Source organism: Littorina saxatilis, linkage group LG6 (genome assembly GCF_037325665.1).
Source record: "Littorina saxatilis isolate snail1 linkage group LG6, US_GU_Lsax_2.0, whole genome shotgun sequence".
NCBI lineage: Eukaryota > Metazoa > Mollusca > Gastropoda > Littorinimorpha > Littorinidae > Littorina > Littorina saxatilis.
Genome location: NC_090250.1, coordinates 34,025,750 through 34,045,587, shown reverse-complemented (window position 1 = coordinate 34,045,587; position 19,838 = coordinate 34,025,750). Strand labels below are relative to the sequence as shown.

The 19,838-nt window shown below is 41.9% G+C and overlaps 1 protein-coding gene and 1 long non-coding RNA gene across 2 annotated transcripts in view; both read left to right on the top strand.

The window, feature by feature from the left end:
- The window catches only part of LOC138967991 (uncharacterized), a 137,391-nt gene that overhangs the window by 31,621 nt on the left and 85,932 nt on the right, over nt 1-19,838 (top strand). Inside the window, exons 24-33 of the mRNA XM_070340552.1 lie at nt 1,979-2,107; nt 3,533-3,743; nt 8,557-8,748; nt 9,302-9,522; nt 10,858-11,006; nt 11,870-12,029; nt 13,693-13,808; nt 14,418-14,503; nt 17,319-17,439; nt 18,593-18,713. Of these exons, the coding sequence (XP_070196653.1) occupies nt 1,979-2,107; nt 3,533-3,743; nt 8,557-8,748; nt 9,302-9,522; nt 10,858-11,006; nt 11,870-12,029; nt 13,693-13,808; nt 14,418-14,503; nt 17,319-17,439; nt 18,593-18,713 (1,506 nt within the window). The remainder of the gene's footprint in view (nt 1-1,978; nt 2,108-3,532; nt 3,744-8,556; nt 8,749-9,301; nt 9,523-10,857; nt 11,007-11,869; nt 12,030-13,692; nt 13,809-14,417; nt 14,504-17,318; nt 17,440-18,592; nt 18,714-19,838) is intronic.
- On the top strand, nt 3,840-8,081 carry LOC138969071 (uncharacterized). The gene is made up of 2 exons (XR_011456364.1): nt 3,840-3,870; nt 5,270-8,081. It is a non-coding gene; the product is annotated as an uncharacterized lncRNA (long non-coding RNA).

Here is a 19,838-nt window from a genome sequence, read left to right as displayed (position 1 = left end):
TTTGCTGATTCCAAAAACATATAAATATGTTATATTCGGATTAAAAACAAGCTCTGAAAATTAAATATATAAAAATTATTATCAAAATTAAATTGTCGAAATCAATTCAAAAACACTTTCATCTTATTCCTTGTCGGTTCCTGATTCCAAAAACATATCGATATGATATGTTTGGATTAAAAACACGCTCAGAAAGTTAAAACAAAGAGAGGTACAGAAAAGCGTGCTATCCTTCTTAGCGCAACTACTACCCCGCTCTTCTTGTCAATTTCACTGCCTTTGCCATGAGCGGTGGACTGACGATGCTACGAGTATACGGTCTTGCTGAAAAATGGCATTGCGTTCAGTTTCATTCTGTGAGTTCGACAGCTACTTGACTAAATGTTGTATTTTCGCCTTACGCGACTTGTTTTCTTTTGCGCACATTCTTTCTTAAATATTAATTGCTTTGTTGTTGTGTATCTTTGAGGCAAACAAGCGTGCAGACTTGAAAATGTTAATATTGGAAGCAGCATGAAACTTGTTTTTGAATGATAGTGTGACAGGGTGACCAGTCACTAATTATAGAGTAAGCTGTTGTCATTGTCCAGGTTAGTCTTTGTTGCCGATCAGTTTGTGTTTGGTGTCTATTCTTTATCTGTTAACAAAGAGTACTGGTATGTCTAACAAACTTTTGCCTTACAGCAAGTGCCTTAATTTAACAAACTTTCTGCGCCTTAGCAGACGACACGAACGGCTTGTTTACATTCGAGCGGTGGCCATGTTTGTCCCACATAAAATCTATTTTTAGACTTATTGAGTGCACGTGCTATTTTATGCAATCTAAGGCTATATCTTACTTTTAGATGTTAATAATGAATGGATATAGATATTTTGTTGCTGTATGTTCGTGCTTAAGTACTTTTTAAGGCTATGTTGTTCCTTAAATTGCTGTAACGTTCGATCAGCTCCGACCCAAGCCTCCGACGCTATGTGAGTTTTAGCGCCAAGTAGGTGACGTCTGGAATTTCCCTATTATCTCCATAATTGTAACTTTTCCATAAATCTAACTTAGTGCACTTCATTTCTTATTCCCTTAAGATACTTTTTGAGTTAAAGTGCATTAATAACTGTTTGGATCGAGTAAATCAAAGTTTTCCTCTCAGTTCGACCGGTGTCTCGCCGCGTGACGTCACACGCGTCATTTTAGTATCTGTGTTCTGTTTCTTTATCAAGTTTAACGTCACATAACTCGTCATAAGTTCCATTTTACCGCAAGTATGACACATGTATGGAAAGTTCAGGAGTTCATCTTGTAATGGAGTGAATTGTATTTGATGCAGGAAGTGATAGAGTTTAGCAATCCTTATTTTGCTGGGTTTTGATCGTTAATCGGTCATTCATTCTGAGTAATTAATCAGAATTATCTTTTGGTCTGGACTTCTAAAGTTATATCTTGTAACATGAGTTAAAAAGTATCTTTCACACTGGTTTTGTAGCAACAAACCGATTGCAAATGCATGCATTTTCCGTAAAGTTATCAGTTGTCAAAGTTTCTAAACAAACACAAATTTGGTTATCAGGCAGTGCCAGACGGCCCTTTTGGAAATTGCTGTGAGCCGCTTGCAGTGCAGTCCGCGCGAGCAGTATAAATAGCCTCCGGTACCAGCATAAAAAAAGAGGAGTCAGGGAGAGAGTCATTCAGTCAGAGGCAGTTCATTGTTCGGCTCCACTGACTGAGGAGATGTAGTTTGTATTGTATGTTGTGGCTTGTAGCCACCGGCTTCGGTCGGGTTGGCGAGAGGAGGAGGGAAGATAGAGAGACCAAATAAAGTTCGTCATGCCAGTATTACTGCTGTTGTTGTCACAATGTCATCTGTTGTGTCCGAGAGAGTGAGTCCAGAGTGAGTCCGTAACACATCATGAAGAGAAACAAAAGAACAACAGAACATTCTTTCTTTTCCGAACCTCTACAATAGCATTCTTATGTGTTTGACAGATTTCACTGCTGCGATGGGCAATACAGTTTTTTGGTGTGATGCGAGTTCCAAACATTCGCACAGAGCCAACAGATCCCCTGCACCTTTTCTGCACTCTCGAGGCACTTGGCAATGCTCCTGTGACTTTGGTAAGCTTTCATATTTGTATATAGTTTATTTCATTGCTAGAGTTAGTGGTCATGAATAGGACTGGTCTGCGTTTTGGTGAATAACTAACTCAGCCTTGATCAAAAGAGCCTTTTCTTGTTAGTCGAATGAGCAGCAGGCTTTATCTTTGTGGTTTCTTGTGAATTATGCGGTGTAGTCTTTGAATAACTGTATTTTAAAAGATTGCAAAAGCAAACTGTCTTCCCATTTCTGTGCATTTACACTAGAAGCCTGGCTGTAACAGTTGTCTAATCTCTCACCCACATGCCTACTCACATGCCAACCACATGCATAGTTAAACATGCAAATACCGATAAATGCATATGCCCAAGGACACATGCACACATTCCCAGACACACACACACACACAAATGCATGCACACGCACACACATATGCCCACACACACACGCACAATCATTCACGCATGCATGCATGAACGCACGCACACATACACACACACACACACACACACACACACACACACACACACACACACACACACACACACAACCACCAAGATCACTACCATTACCACCATCACTCACACACACACACATCACCACACACACACACACACACAGAATCTGAGTACATGGTACAGACCTGTTTACACTACACATTGAGCGTAGTAAACTACGAATTTGAATAATATACTACGCAACTACGCAAGTCTGTCGTTTTCTACGCAAACGGTATTTAAAATTTTTTTTTTTTTCTTTTTCGTCTTTACACCTGTTCCTTGTCCCGTTGTGCTCTCACACCGCCCCGTCCCTGCACGCAAACGGTATTGTTTCGGCTACGCATATCACAATCCATAATTTTCTTCATCTCCCTTGACCGATCCATTTTCCAATCCAGTCGTTTGCTGCGTGCAGCGCGTAAAGCGCCCACGGGCGTTGCGTTGTAGCTTGTTAATGCCGAATAGGCTTCTCCAAGCAAATGCCGGGCACAACTGAAAGCGTTACTGCCAAACCATGCGGGCGTTTCGACACAATGGCTGAACGCAGAGCACACGAAAGTGAAGATGAGAACTGTGAAGAAAATGACTCCGAAAGGCCACCGACCAAAAAGAAAAAGACGAGCAATGCGCCGAACCAAGTCTTTCTGCCAAAATATCATCAGGACTACCCATGCCTTGTCTTCGCGGAAAGGAAAACATCATGCTCATTGCACTGTCTGCAATTCCCATTTTTCCGTCAGTCAATCAATACATGTGGTAAAAAGTAGCAATCATTGTTCTTGTTGTTGTGATAGGTCGACGAGAAATTCTACACATTCAATTACAAAACTACACATTTGCCTCATTTTGCTTCCAGAAAATACACATGCAATGTTTTAGGGGTAAACAGGTCTGATGGTATAAAAACCTCCACATTCAATTCACTTTTTTCCCTCTGTTTTTCAGGATGACTTCAGAAATGACAGTGCCAGCACAAACAACGTGATGGTGATGAAGCGAACATATCATTTCCTCCACTCGCTCACTGACAGCCTGCTGGCATTTATTCTGACCCGCTGTGCTCGTGCCACGCGAGTGGTCCTCGTCAGGCAAGATGGAGGAGTGTTTCAAAGTGGGGCCGTACAGACAGTCGTCAGGAAGAGGGTCAAGGGCAAAGGTGAGTTAAAGGGATTAAGGAATTTCAAATGACTTTAGGTGCTGTTTAAAGAGATGAGTTTTGAGGGCAGATTTGAAGGAAAGAATTGATTGATTGTGTGACAGGGTGACCAGTCACCAACTATAGAGTAAGCTGTTGTCATTGTCCAGTTTAGTCTTTGTTGCCGATCAGTTTGTGTTAGGTGTCTATTCATTATTTGTTAACAAAAAGTACTGGTGTGTACCAGCCATGCTCAAACACAGTTTGTTTACATCTGAGCGGTGGCCATCTTTATTTGCATAAAATCTATTTTTAGATTGCTTGGGTTGACTGCTATTTTATGCAATCCAAGGCTTTATATTACTTTTAGATGTTAATAATGCATGGATATAGATATTATGTTGCTGTATGTTCGTGCTTAAGTACTTTTTAAGGCCCTGTTGGTCCTTAAATTGCTTTAATGTTCGATCAGCTTCGACCCAAACCTTCGACGCTATGTGAGTTTTTAGCGCCAAGTAGGTGACGTCTGGAATTTCCCTATTATCTCCATAATGGTAACTTTTTTTTCGTAAATCTAACTTAGTGCACTTCATTTCTTATTCCCTTAAGATACTTTTTGAGTTAAAGTGCATTAATAAATGTTTGGATCAAGCAAATCAAAGTTTTCCTCGGTTTGACAGGTGTCTCACCGCGTGACGTCACACGCGTCATTTTAGCAACTGTGTTTCTTTATCAAGTTTAACGTCACATAACTCGTCGTAAGTTCCATTTTACCACAAGTATGACACATGTATGGAAAGTTCAGGAGTTCATCTTGTAATGGAGTGAATTGTATTTGGTGCAGGAAGTGATCGAGTTGAGCAATCTTTATTTTGCTGGGTTTTGATCGTTAATCGGTCATTCATTCTGAGTAATTAATCATAATTACTTTTTGATCTGGACTTCCAAAGTTATATTTTATAACATGGTTTAAAAGTATTTTGCACGCTGGTTTTATAGTAACAAACCGATTTCTAATGTGTGCATTTTTTGTAAAGTTATTAGCTGTTAAAGTTTCTAAACAAACACAGATTTGGCCGTCAGCCAGGAATTGGGGCCCGTTTTTGGGGATGGGAGAGGCGCTTTCGAAGCAGCCCGCGAGCAGCGTATATAAGCCTCAGGCTAGCGGGGTATCAGGGCTGAGTTCATTGTTCGCGTCTCGCCACTGACTGAGGAGATGCAGTTGTATTATTGTATGTTGTGACTTGTAGCCACCGGCCTCGGCCGGGTTGGCGAAGAGGAGGAGGGAAGATAGAGAGACAGAGGAATAAAGTTTGTCATGCCAGTAACCTGCTGATGTTGTCACAATGTCATCTGTTGTGTCTGAGAGAGTGAGTCCAGAATGAGTCCGTAACACATCATGAAGAGAAACAAAAGAACAATCTAACATTCCCTCTTTTCCGAACCTCTACAAAATGGCGTCGCCGGACAGGATGTGTTACTAAAATCGGACTCAGAAGTTCCTGGACTCGGAAGAAGTGATGCATTGTGACAACTTCATTCTTCAGTACTGGTGATGGCGGACCTTTCCTGCCAGGAGTTGTGTGCTCCGTGGTGTCTTCGACGATCGGCATGTCCTGTCCTGTGATGTCCTGTACGTTCCTGCGTTGCTGTTGCTGTAAACTACGTTCCTGTGATGCTGTAATCTTCGTTCCTGTCCTGGTAGCTGTGTTCCTGTCGTTTACTACGATGCCTGTGGTATGCTGTTCCCGTTTCCCGCTGTCATGTGTCATCCGATGCATGGTGTGTGTAATCTCACAATTGGTGTGTAGTGCTGTGTTGGTGTTCATCCCCAGCGGAGTGAATTCTGGAATTGAGCGATGAACGGTACGTGGAAGTCTTGAAAAGACTAGTGGATTTGCATTAACTCACTGTAACCGGACTTTTATTCAAGGAACTTTAAGGATCTCGGCCGACCTTGTTGTGAATTAATATTAGTCCATCAAACAAGTGAGCAGTGCATTCCCCGATTTGACGCTGTGTTATTCATCATGTTCTGCTGAGGTGTGCATTATCGGACAGCGAGTCGAGTGACGTAAGTAACGGTTGAGCGCGTCTTGAAGTGACACTGTGAGGCATCGTTTTATGTTTGTTATTTATGTGTTTCCATTTTCTATTTACGTTGAAATGCGTTCATGTTGACATTGTTAAACATGTTGATTTCTAAGCACGATTGATATTTATTGTTCATAGCTTGCAGTGTATGATGTATGATGCTTTGATTCGTGGGATGAGTTGTTTACATTTGTGGTTGAGAGTTGGGCACAGGCAGACAGTATTGAGACTAGTCTGATGGGAATGCCAAGGTGGATGCAGCGAGTCAGTACTAGTTAAAACCTTCCCATAAGGTCTGGTATAATGATTTTTCGCAAGATGTATCGTGGGTTGTATTTGTTTTTTTGTTTTTTTCACTCCTGCAAATGTAACGGTGGTTGATCTAGCCTTGTAACCTATCAGTAGGGCTTGGTTTTTGATCGTTTGTAATGTAAGGTTTCAAAGTATTGTGTCATGTACATTGTGGAATATGAAAGAGAGAATTATGTCATGTGGAATCAGCTGTCTGTTGTAAGTGTATTGTGTTGTGGTGTGTATCTAACCTTGTTCAGCTTCCTTTTGGTGACAATGTGGTTGAGAGTGAATACTTAAAGTGGTGTATGATGACTTTGAAGATTTTATGATGTTGTAAGAGTGGCTGGGTATACTTGATTCACTGTGTTATACTTTGATGCTTAGATGTTTCGTCAAGAGCGCTAAGTACTATCTTAGTTGACATCACGTCAGCATAGTGTCTGCTTGTTTTGCATGAAGAGTACAGGGAAGGTGTTGCTATGGCGATTGGTAGGTATCTAGTTGCATAGTATTGGGCACCAGTTCTCTCATGTCGGTTTTTGTTTTGTTTAGGCCATTTCTTTAGCATCTTGATTTTGTGGAATGATTCTAAGCATTGTGAGAGTTCATTTGATTGCACATTGTTACTGTATTGTGAGTGGAGTGAGTGAGTTGTTCATTGTCTGATTTTAGCGTGCCGTGTTGTAGCATTGAAATGTATTTCTTTTTATCGCTGTTGTTCGTGGTCGTGACACGAGGACGTGTCATATACAAAAGTAGGGGGTATGTGTGACAGGGTGACCAGTCACCAACTATAGAGTAAGCTGTTGTCATTGTCCAGTTTAGTCTTTGTTGCCGATCAGTTTGTGTTAGGTGTCTATTCATTATCTGTTAACAAAAAGTACTGGTGTGTACCAGCCATGCTCAAACACAGTTTGTTTACATCTGAGCGGTGGCCATCTTTATTTGCATAAAATCTATTTTTAGATTGCTTGGGTTGACTGCTATTTTATGCAATCCAAGGCTTTATATTACTTTTAGATGTTAATAATGCATGGATATAGATATTATGTTGCTGTATGTTCGTGCTTAAGTACTTTTTAAGGCCCTGTTGGTCCTTAAATTGCTTTAATGTTCGATCAGCTTCGACCCAAACCTTCGACGCTATGTGAGTTTTTAGCGCCAAGTAGGTGACGTCTGGAATTTCCCTATTATCTCCATAATGGTAACTTTTTCGTAAATCTAACTTAGTGCACTTCATTTCTTATTCCCTTAAGATACTTTTTGAGTTAAAGTGCATTAATAAATGTTTGGATCAAGCAAATCAAAGTTTTCCTCGGTTTGACAGGTGTCTCACCGCGTGACGTCACACGCGTCATTTTAGCAACTGTGTTTCTTTATCAAGTTTAACGTCACATAACTCGTCATAAGTTCCATTTTACCACAAGTATGACACATGTATGGAAAGTTCAGGAGTTCATCTTGTAATGGAGTGAATTGTATTTGGTGCAGGAAGTGATCGAGTTGAGCAATCTTTATTTTGCTGGGTTTTGATCGTCAAACGGTCATTCATTCTGAGTAATTAATCATAATTACTTTTTGATCTGGACTTCCAAAGTTATATTTTATAACATGGTTTAAAAGTATTTTTCACGCTGGTTTTGTAGCAACAAACCGATTGCAAATGCATGCATTTTCCGTAAAGTTATCAGTTATCAAAGTTTCTAAACAAACACAGATTTGGCCGTCAGCCAGGAATTGGGGCCCGTTTTTTTGGGATGGAAGAGGCGCTTTCGAAGCAGCCCGCGAGCAGCGTATATAAGCCTCAGGCTAGCGGGGTATCAGGGCTGAGTTCATTGTTCGCGTCTCGCCACTGACTGAGGAGATGTAGTTGTATTGTATGTTGTGACTTGTAGCCACCGGCCTCGGCCGGGTTGGCGAAGAGGAGGAGGGAAGATAGAGAGTATACAAATAAAGTTCGTCATGCCAGTATGCTGCGGTTGTTGTCACAATGTCATCTGTTGTGTCTGAGAGAGTGAGTCCAGAATGAGTCCGTAACACATCAAGAGAAGAGAAACAAAAGAACAACAGAACATTCCTTCTTTTCCGAACCTCTACAAAATATGTGAATGTTCCAGATGAGAGGGGTAGAAACAGAGACAGCTCACTTACCGTAAGGTTTTGTGTGGACTTTAGGGATTCAGAAGATGAGGCTGTCTAAGGATAAACAGAGGGCATGTGTGTGGTTGTAGGTGTACATGCATGCGTGTGTGTAGGGGGGGGGTGATATGTGTGTGTGTGTGTGTGCGTGTGTGTGTTCACGCATACATGCATATGTGTGTATGTTTGTGTTTTGTCATGTATAAGACTTTTTTTGTGATGATTTTAAGATAAATTACAGAATGTGCAAGTATTTATTGTGAGCTGTTCTAGTCGTCTGCCACTGTATGCATTTGTTTGTTTTCAGCATCTACTCTGGCACTGGAATCGTACTGTTACATACCTGTAAACAACTGTGAGACCATCCACCTGGAATCACAGGTTCACATCAGAGAGTACACCTGGAACATCTTCTGTATTCTTGCTGACATCATCGATGTTGCTCTCATCAAGCTGAACATCCCTGTCATTGTGTCTGACGACTGTCCCGCTGGCCTCGGTGAGTAGTAGTAGGATCTGAAATTATTCATGTTGCTGTCATCAAATTCACCTTGTCAGTGTTCCTGATAACTATCTTTGTGACATTGATGAGTAGCAATGAGTAGTGTGTAACATCCTTCATGATGCTATCATCAAACTCATGTCTTCAGTATTCATGTGATAAAAAAATTAACTGTCTTTGATGAGCAGTGTGTAACATCCTTCATGATGCTATCATCAAACTCATGTCTTCAGTACTGACGTGATATGTGATATGTAAGATTTTCTTTGTGACATTGATGAGTAGCAATGAGTAGTGTGTAACATCCTTCATGATGCTATCATCAAACTCGATCATGTCTCCAGTATTGACGTGATAACTGTCTTTGTGACATTGATGAGCAGTGTGTAACATCCTGTATGATCCTATCATCAAACTCATGTCTTCAGTACTGATGTGATAACTGTCTTTGTGACATTGATGAGTAGCAATGAGTAGTGTGTAACATCCCTCTGTCTTCAAACTCATGTTGAAATAAAGTTAGAAAGTGACCAGTTCATTTTGCTTTCAGTGAACACGTCCATCGGATGCACACACGACTGGCACTCACCACCGGCGGACGAAGATGACAGACAGACAGTCTGCACGCTGTGCAACATGTGTTGCGAGCACAGCAACCGCTGCAAGTACAAGGGAATCGCCTGTCCGCGTCTTCGCCAGTCAGGCTGCGGAACCAAGGTCACTGGCTGCAAGGACTGTGGCATCTGCAAGAGCTGCGCTGATGAATTATGGGTGAGTGTTGCAGTGGAACTTCCCTTCTGTAAGAGAAATGTAAAATTTGGGTTGGGATAAGGCCCAAAAGAAAAATATGTCTGTTTCCGGAAACATCGCCGAAAAAAATAGGGTCGGTCGGTGTTTTGTTTTTTTTAAATTTTTTTTTTTTTACCTTTTTCTTACGTTTTGTTAACGTCTTTTTACGTGTGGGTTTTTTTCCGGCGTCATTGACCGCCATGGTTTTTTTGCGTGACGACGGTGCTGTTTAAAGTCTCTTCGATTGTGAAGTCTCATCGACCGATTACCTCCCTTTTTTTTGTTTTTTTTGTGTGTGTGTGTGTGTGCGAAAAGCGAAAAAAACACTTTAGGGTCGGCGCTTAAAAATAGGGTCGGTCGGGTTACCGGAAACAGACATTTTTTTCTTTTTGGCCTAATGTAAGAGAAAGACTGTTAAGAGGGTTGGGTATACCAAGACAGATAAACAATAGTGGAAATGACGATGTGCAGATTGTCTCCTAACCTATCTATGCAGTTGACACAAATGAAACTAAGGAACAAAACGCCATGTCGCCCGTGAGGGATTTATCAAGTATAAGTACTTGGCAGAACATGGTCGCCGTAGTCTTAGCTTGCCATCCCCGATTGAATATGGACGCCTGGGTTGGGTGGGCTGTACTAGATATCTCCCATAGGCGAAATAGTCCATGAAATTTAGACTTCTAAGACCTCAAAACATCTTTGAAAATCAGGTCCTAAAAGGGCGGGAGTCTTATAATTGAAGTCAATTTACAGATGTTATGACCAGAACATTAAAAAAACAAACAAGGTTCTTGGTCAAGGGGGGAGATCTTAAAAAGAAGGTCCCATTTTACATGTATGTCATTTCAAGTTTCAGTGTCGTTGTACTCAGGGAGACTGAAGGGGATGAACTGAGTTTGATCAAGTTTGTCACAGCTCATATTTTTGTAATGGGACGTGTTTGCTCGTTTTATGATTATGTTACTCTCGCTAGTGTTATGAGATATTGATTCCACAATTCTGTCACTTCCTGTTCGATTGTTTTCTATGCACTTCTTTTCCTGTATTTGGTCTACTATGTAAGCTGCTTTTCCTAGCTGGCTAAAGTGAGAAAATAATCAAGTTGTTCTGTGTGTGTCTCTCCTGGGTATATGATCATACAGTTTACGGTGGGAATCATCATTACTTTACATGAGTCATAAGGTATGTAGTACAAGTAATAGTAATTACAGTTCCTGATGCTCTAAGCAGAAAGTAATGCAGGCATCCTGTAGAAAAAGTATTGGCTGATATTTTTTGGATTTTTTAAAAACATTTCTGTCTCTTTATCTTCAGACCATTCGATCCTTCTTGCGCCCATGCTGCGAGGTGTCGAGCTTCGAGTTCCCAAGAAACCAGCGAGCAGTGCAACTCAACTCCACCACCTTTGATAAAGTCACCTGTACCAATCTGGACACACTGGTCACACCGCTCTGCCTCAGAACGTCAGTACAGTTCAGAAGAATAACCTCACCTCCTCCCCCCGCCACCTTCCCTTTAAGACAACGCCCACCCCTCTAATTTCAATCTTTCCTCTTTCAAGAAACTGCTTTTTTTTAGATTTTCTGTTGACAACCTCCAAAATTTTACCCCTATTTGAAGACTAACATTTCTGATCTTTTTTGTCACCATACTTGCAACATTATTTAGAAATGAGTCATCACTGTGTACATACAGTTATACTTAACTCACCGTGGATTGACTTTTTTATTTGTTCACTCTGATGTAAAGGTGTCTTTGAGGTAGTGAAAATTGTTTGTATTAGCAAAGGATATACGTATGTGTTTGCACATCTATGTTTGTTATGGTTGCTTTTTTGTATCTCTGAGTGTCTTTGTCTGTCTTTATCTGTGTGCATGCGTTGTTATATCTGTATGTTGGGCTGTGCGTGCTTGTCTGTATGTTTGTCTGCAACTGTTGGGTCTGTACCCTGATTCCCCAGCTTTCTGTGTGACTGAACTTTCGTTGGCATACTCCTGATACAGCCCCATTGATGTGATATGCCACAGCCATGTACTGAAATCAAAACAACAATTATGGATTCATTCTTTGTTATGACGAAGCTCAGACAGGGCTAAATCCGAATACAGTGGAACCTGTTTAAAGAAACCACCCAAGGGACTGAGCAAAAGTGGTCTCTTTAGACAGGTGGTCTCTTTAGACAGGGGATTTATATAGTCGTAAAGACGTCGGGGATCCTTTGGGGTGGTCTTAATGGGCAGGTGGTCTTTATGGACAGGTGGTCTCCAGGGCAGGTTCGACTGTACTGCCCTTTTTTTCACTTATTTCTCGTGTACCCATTGTGCAGAGAAGGGGCGTCAGAGTCGTACATCCAAGTGTTTCCTGGCCCAGCTGTGGAAATCCCCAACTACGAACGCCTCACGGTGTACAACAAGGAGACCAATTTTGGCTCCAAAACCTTCAAGCAAGGGGACACTGTCACCGTCAAGCTGGAGCCTCTCAAGGTTGCTACAGTGGAACCCCATTGTTAAGATATTAACCCACCCACATCCCCACACCTTTTTTTTTGTAGACCTGTTTTCCAGCTCGTCTGTTAATGACATCTATAAAAGTACAGTCGAGATCGCTTTACACAAAATGAAAGGGACCAATATTTTTTTTCGAGTTAACGTTTTTTCGCGATAACGAAAATGATCAAACCAGTTTGAAATCGGTTTACTTGCAGCGATGTTCGCAAAACTCGTTTGAACTGCTGACGCGATTCGGTTTCAGCTTTCGGTTTGAACGGAAGTACTCTTTTGTGTAAGAATACAGCCCGCGTCTTGTTGTTGTTAACCTCGCAGGAGTCTGACTTTCGGGTCGCTTCATTTCTCTGACAGCAAATAAAAGGCTCTATTTCCAAAGGAAGTCTCTTTTTTCCGTGTTTTGACGGGGCGATGAAGTGATGAAATGATTAAAGCATAGAAGATACCCGTTTTAAGTATAAACGCTTCAACAGAGTTGATCAGTGCTGACCAACCGAACAAACGCGCGTAAGCCGTAGAGTGTTTTCGGAAGTGGCTTCAGAATCTTGATACACCGTGACATTTGTGTGCCATCTGCTCCAATTTCCAAAGTGAGAGATTATGGAATTATCTGGAAGAATATGCACGCGCAAAAAGCAAACACCACAAGAGAGCTGTACCGACTTCGTGATAAAGTCTGAGTTTACGTCGACCATTTCAATGGGCCGTGCAAATTAACACGTGAACACTTCTCGCTTTGGAAGCTACAAGTTGAAAAAACCAGTTGTTTGGTGGTGCAAGAGACCGAGAATCGGCTTCGTGTAAACGTTTTTTGCGTGAGTCTCATATTGTTTTATTTCGCGTTAAGATGGTTTTTTTAGTAGGCCGGTTTATGAAGGGAATGATTGGGACTGACAACACGTTTCGCGTAATGGTTTTTTTCGGCTTATCGTTTTTCGTGTTAAATGATCTCGACTGTAACTCCATTTTTGGCTCCCTCTCTTTTCGGGCCTGATTTTATAATAGGTTTTTCATTCTGGCTGTTCATTTTCACCATGGTTTTTATCAAGTTTTCTTACTTCTTTTGACATTTTGTTTCTGTGTGTAAGACCTTTCTTTCTAATTATCCCCAAGTTTCTTCTCCTACAGTGTGTTTAATCACACTTCTGTTTTTGTGTTTACAGACATACTTTAACAGTCTATAACGTTTGTACATTGCATACAAGTTTCTGGATTTGTGATGCCTTTACTTTTGATTTTGTTTGTTTGTTTGCTTAACGCCCATGCAGCCGACCACGAAGGGCCATATCAGGGCGGTGCTGCTTTGACATATAATGTGTGCCACACACAAGACAGAAGTCACAGCACAGGCTTCATGTCTCACCCAGTCACATTATTCTGACACCGGACCAACCAGTCCTAGCACTAACCCCATAATGCCAGACGCCAGGCGGAGCAGCCACTAGATTGCCAATTTTAAAGTCTTAGGTATGACCGGCCAAGGTTCGAACCCAGGACCTCCCAATCACGGGGCGGACGCCTTAATTACCACTAGGCCACCGTGCCGGTTTACTTTTAATTACTAGTGGATATATTATTATTACTTTGAGACTGGAATGGACATGCGTCATCCACTATATCAACCCATTGTCTTGTGCGTGTGCAGCTTTCAAAAGATCAGATCGAGGAGGAAGAAGAGGAAACAGTCTTGGAGATCAAACCTGTGTACCACACCGTTATCTGCCGGGAGTGTCGCGTCTGGCATGACACTGGCATCGTGGGGTAGGTATTGCTTTTTGCTTGCACTTCTCAAGGCAGAAAGGGGAAAGACTGGGCAAATACCAGGTACATGGACACCCCCCCTCCTACCCCCCACCCTCACCCCTCTTTTATTTTCTGTTCATAACTTATGTAAATTTACCTCCATTTTAAGACTCACTCCTTTTAGGACTTCATGGGTGTGAAGGGGGGGGGTGTGTGGTCGGGGTTATTCACTGCAGCAGGTAGCAGACATAATACAAGGAAAAGTATGTTGAAGTGCTAAACAATGTTTTTTATTGTTGCCAAACAGATTCACTTTTAATTTTGTGTAGTGCATTTTGGCATTATGTTAGTTATCTTTCCCCATATTTGGTTTGTATCTTCAATTTGTAAAGAAAAGATCACTTTTTATCTTGTGTCGGGCATTTTGGCTTTGTGTGTATGTCATCTCTGCCTGCTCTTATATTATGTATCATTTTTGGGTAAAGATGAGAAACTCTTGCGGAGGTAGATAGTCCTTGCTTATTTGATGGGCAAGGGAAGCCTTTTGACAGGGTGAAGCATACTTATGTTCTGATATTTTTCAGATGATGGATACAGATCTGAGCCTTTTCTATCTCTGTTTTACAGCTTTGAAAGTTCATCAACTGCAGTGCCTGTCTCTCAGTTTGTCGGAGAAAGGGCTTTGACTCAGGAGTGCAACAGGTTTTCTATTGGTCAGTGTCAGTTTGGTTTTTATCTGCTCTGTTGTTTAGAGTTAGGCAATTGTATATCTGCTGCTCATACAAAGAACCTGCAATTTTACAAACCTAGCCAAACCCTTTTATTTTGTCAACTGTTGAACTTTTTCTCAGTGGGCAAAAAAAGTGTAAAAGAAAAAAAAGACGAACATTGAGCTTAAAAAACGAAAGTAAAGAATACCTTGGCACTTCCAGCTCTATTCTTGTGAATACAGCAGTCCCTCTCATGAACGGACACCCTTGGGCCATAGCAAAACTGTCCGTACATTGCAGGTGTCCGGTCACGGCAGGGGTGACCACACCACCCCCTCCCCCATACACTCACACAGACGGAGACACACAAACAACAGGATTGAGTCTATGCTAATCACTTCTTGTGGCTACTACACAATAATAAACTCCTAATACTTCTTTAAACGTTCTGTAAAAATGATTTGTATGAAAAGTGTTGAAAGGAAGAGATAAAATAAATCCTCAAGGCAGTGAACACACTCACCATGCACTGACATACCAAAGCAGCCACACAAACGCAGCACAGAGGAGCGTGTGCAGATGCTTTGCAAGAATAAGCTTGAAAACCAGTTTGAATAAATAGCAGCAGATAGAGCTGCATGTCATAATCATGTAATTTATTTTCTTCTTGTCTGGCTTTATTGACTGCATGCCGATCATGTGGCATGGCAGTGACTTTTCACTCTTCAGTCGGAAATACACTGTACATAACACAGCTCCCACTCTCCCTCACTAATGCCTACCCCAAGCCGTGAGAACTGATGCTTGGAAATTGTGTGGAAGAGTACACCTCTCTATTTCTCTCCAATGCTCTTCCTGCTGACCGGCAGTGACACCGGACACCCCACAGAGTTTAGCCAGCTACCCCTCCACCCCCCCTCCCTCTCTCTCACTCCCTCCAGCCATGTACTTTTTGGGGCTGTGGCCAGAGAGGCCAGCTGCACTGTTCACTCAGAGCAAAACCAGTTGACTGTCGTAACTTTGGACAAAGCAAGACAACTGAAGGGTTCACAGATTAGGCAACCGACTCACTGGTCAAGGCTGAGGGGAAACAAGAGTATCTTGTCAATGAAAGAGGTTACACACAGATCGACACGCGATGCTGAGAACTGTGTCCGGTTTTTCACTCTCTTTCGCTCAGGACCTTCATCGACTGTGGTTTCTGTTGTTTACGTCCAACAGACAAGAATAAAGAGCACCCCTCCCCTCGATCCTGATGGGTACACGTGCACTCAAGTTATCAGTGACTGTCATCACGCCATTGCGGCTGTGATCTTTGTACCAAGAACCGGACTGCTCTGCTATCGATTTTGTTGTGGTGAAAATTTGACGATGGTCTGTCCGTACATTGGAGGTATGACCTGCTGTTGGGACCGAAAATGAGTGTCCGCGTCCACGTTTTGCAGGTGTCCGTTTAAGGGGGGGCAAATATAGAAGGAAAACACTCCGTGCCGAGCAAATGTGTCCGTACATGTCAGGTGTCCGCTCACGCCGGGGGCCGTACATTGCAGGGACTGCTGTATTATTATCTTTATTTTGTATTTTTCTCATATCATCTGAATTTCAAAATAAAAAAGCATGAATTTTGGAACATTGGCAGTCTCTTTGTTTTTGGATTTGCTCATGTTTCAGCAGTTTTCTTTTTCTGGCATGTTTAAGCCTAAATCATTACCTAGCTTGTGTTTCTTTTTTACATTTAGTCAAGTTTTGACTAAATGTTTTAACGTAGAGAGGGGGGAATCGAGACGAGGGTCGTTGTGTGTGTGTATGTGTGTGTGTGTGTGTGTGTGTGTAGAGCAATTCAGAGAAAACTACTGGACCGATCTTCATGAAACTTGACATGAGAGATCCTGAGTATGATATCTCCAGACGTTTTTTTCATTTTTTTAATAAATAGCTTTGATGACGTCATATCCGGCTTTTCGTGAAAGTTGAGGCGGCACTGTCACGCTCTCATTTTTCAACCAAATTGGTTGAAATTTTGGTCAAGTAATCTTCGACGAAGCCCGGACTTTGGTATTGCATTTCAGCTTGGAGGCTTAAAAATTAATTAATGAGTTTGCTCATTAAAGTTGTCATTAAAATCGATTTTTCGCAAACAGATGTAAAATTGATTGCATCGTATTCTTCATCATATTCTGAATCTAAAAATATATACATATGTCATGTTTACTCTTAAAATGTGATCACAATTAACGAAAATAGATTAATTAGTCTTACGATAAAAATTTAAGAAATCGATCCAAAAATGATTTCATCTTATTCTTTATCATTTCATGATTATAAAAACATATAGATATGATAGGTTGTATTCATAACAAGCTCCAAAAGTTAACAAGAATACAGAAAAGCGCGCTTTCCTGCTTAGCACAATACGCTACCGCGCTATTCTGGCGTGTAAATTTCACAGCGTTTTGCACGTGGAAGGTGAGCGATTTCCTTCTCGCCGGGATTGACGAAGCTGTACTGTCTTGGTGAAAAACTACAGTGCGTTCAGTTTCATTCCGTGACTAAATGTAGTAATTTCGCCTTACACGACTTGTTTATTTTCTGTTTCTTTGATTTATTTAGTTTATTTAGTTTTTCTTTTTCCTGAGGAGTACTGTGTGTGTGTGTGTGTGTGTGTGTGTGTGTGTGTGTGCCAGTAGTGTGTGTGTGTGTGTGTGTGCCTGCGCCTGCAGTGGATGATCAACTTCTTTCATAAATGGGAGAGTTTGAGTATTTTATTGTGGTACTGCACACTGATGTAACACCCGGTGTTTGACCTGCATGTTGACAGAAATCATCAACGAGGGAGATTCACGGTACATTGCCATTGGCTTGTGTCCACGCCGCTACTCTGCCAATAGACAGCCTGGCTGGAACTCTGGCTCCGTGGGTTACCATTCTGATGACGGAGGGTGAGATTTTGCCTTGTTCCTGGAATATAATAATAATAATGATAATGAATACTTTTTCTATAGCGCAAGTCCGAATTCACAGCTCCAAGCGCTTTACAATTCCAATAAACACCTTACATGCACTTTCACACTCAAACACACGCACACACACACACACACATACAAACACATGCACATGCCCATGCACATGTACACACACACACACACACACACACACACACACACACACACACACATACTGATAATACATGCACTTTCACACTCAAACACACACACACACACATACACACACACAAACACATACACACATGCACACATACACACACACACATTTAAACACACACACACATACACACACACAAACACATGTACACACAAACACACATACACACACACACACGCATACTGATAATAATGGGTGAGAAGTCGCCTTTTTCCTGGAATCACCTGCACCTGCGTGCACACCCATGCACACACACACCATTGAAAATATAGATAGACTAATCTTCTCTGTGTGTATATGTGTATAAGGACTGGGTGGCCGAGTGGTAACGCACTTGCGCTCGGAAGCGAGAGGTTGCGAGTTTGACCCTGGGTCAGGGCGTTAGCAATTTTCTCCCCCCTTTCCTAACCTAGGTGGTGGGTTCAAGTGCTAGTCTTTCGGATGAGACGAAAAACCGAGGTCCCTTCGTGTACACTACATTGGGATGTGCACGTTAAAGATCCCACGATTGACAAAAGGGTCTTTCCTGGCAAAATTGTATAGGCATAGATAAAAAATGTCCACCAAAATACCCGTGTGACTTGGAATAATAGGCCGTGAAAAGAAGGATATGCGCCGAAATGGCTGCGATCTGCAGGTCGATGTGAATGCGTGATGTATTGGTCAAAAATTCCATTTCACACGGCATAAATAGATCCCGGCCTGCGCCTTGAGTCTGAGTCTGGAGATACGCGCGCGATATAAGACTTCATATAACATATATGTGCTTGAGTTTGTGTGTGTGTGCATAGCAAGTGTGTATGTATATATGTGTGTGTGTGTGGATGTGTGTGTGTGTGTGACTGCACTGCCAGTGAGTGGGTGTATCATGTGTTTATGTGTGTGTAGAGGTAACTACGTTCACATCGTCATAACAAAATGTGTGTGCAGAATCTTCATCGGAGCAGGATGGGCAACCAAGAAAGTGGCTAAGTGTTACAAAGGGGATGTGATGGCCTGTGAGCTGGACTTCACTGAACAGAAGATCAACTTCTTCAAGAACGACGAGCTGGTGAGACTAGCAGTTCCTTTCGGGATCATTTGATGGGAAAAATAGATATTCTAAGACTTAAATTTAATATTTCCTTGGATGCTATTAAAATCGAAGCTTTGAAACCTTAATTACTTCTAGGATTTGATGACCTCCAGTCATAACGCACGTCTGTTTGACCTTGTTACTCTGTTTTACAGAGACTTGGCTGAAAGAAGATGTCGATGTTGATTTAGATGGATATTTAACCATTCGTTTAGACAGAGATTCAAAGAAAAGTGGAAAGACGAAAGGGGGTGGGTTGTGCATGTTTGTAAACAAGAAGTGGGCCACGAACTTCTGTGTTAGGGAACGGATCAGTACACACTCGTATGAGATACTGTCAGTGTCATTTCGCCCACACTACCTGCCACGTGAGTTCGGACAAATAACCGTGATACTCGTGTACGTGCCGGGCCCGGACAATGTGTCGGCAGCGGAGTGTATTGCGGAGTGCTATCAGCGTGCGCTATCTAGGTCAGTGGACCAAGGTGTGTTTGTGTTGGGTGACTTCAACACGTGCGACATCACGCCCTTATTGCCAAATCTGAACCAGTGCGTTACTGTCCCAACTCGACTTAACAATACCTTGGACATGTGCTACAGTAACATTCCTGATGCCTTTGTCTCACTGTGTAGGCCACCACTCGGGCGATCGGACCATAACGTCATACACCTTGTCCCTAAATATAAACAGAAACTGAAACGAGATCAACCAAAAACTGTGTGTAAAAAGGTGTGGAGCCACGAAAATTCAGAGGAGCTGAAAGGCTGTTTTGAGAGTACAGACTGGCAAATGTTCTTTGACAGCAATGGGAACAACGAAGAGCTTGCCGACACTTTAACAGGGTACATTCAGTTCTGTGAAGAAACTGTGATCGAGACCAAAACTGTCACCATATATCCAAACAATAAACCGTGGATTACAAAGGATCTTAAAGCTGTATTGAACGAGAAGAAGATGGCCTTTTTGAACGGGGACAGTTCTAAAGTTAAAGAATTTAATAAAGAGTTTCAGAGAAAGGTCAAACTAGCTAAATTGCAGTACAAAGATAAAGTTGAAAGATGTCTGTTTGTGGGGAACGCCAGTGCTGCCTGGAAGGGTTT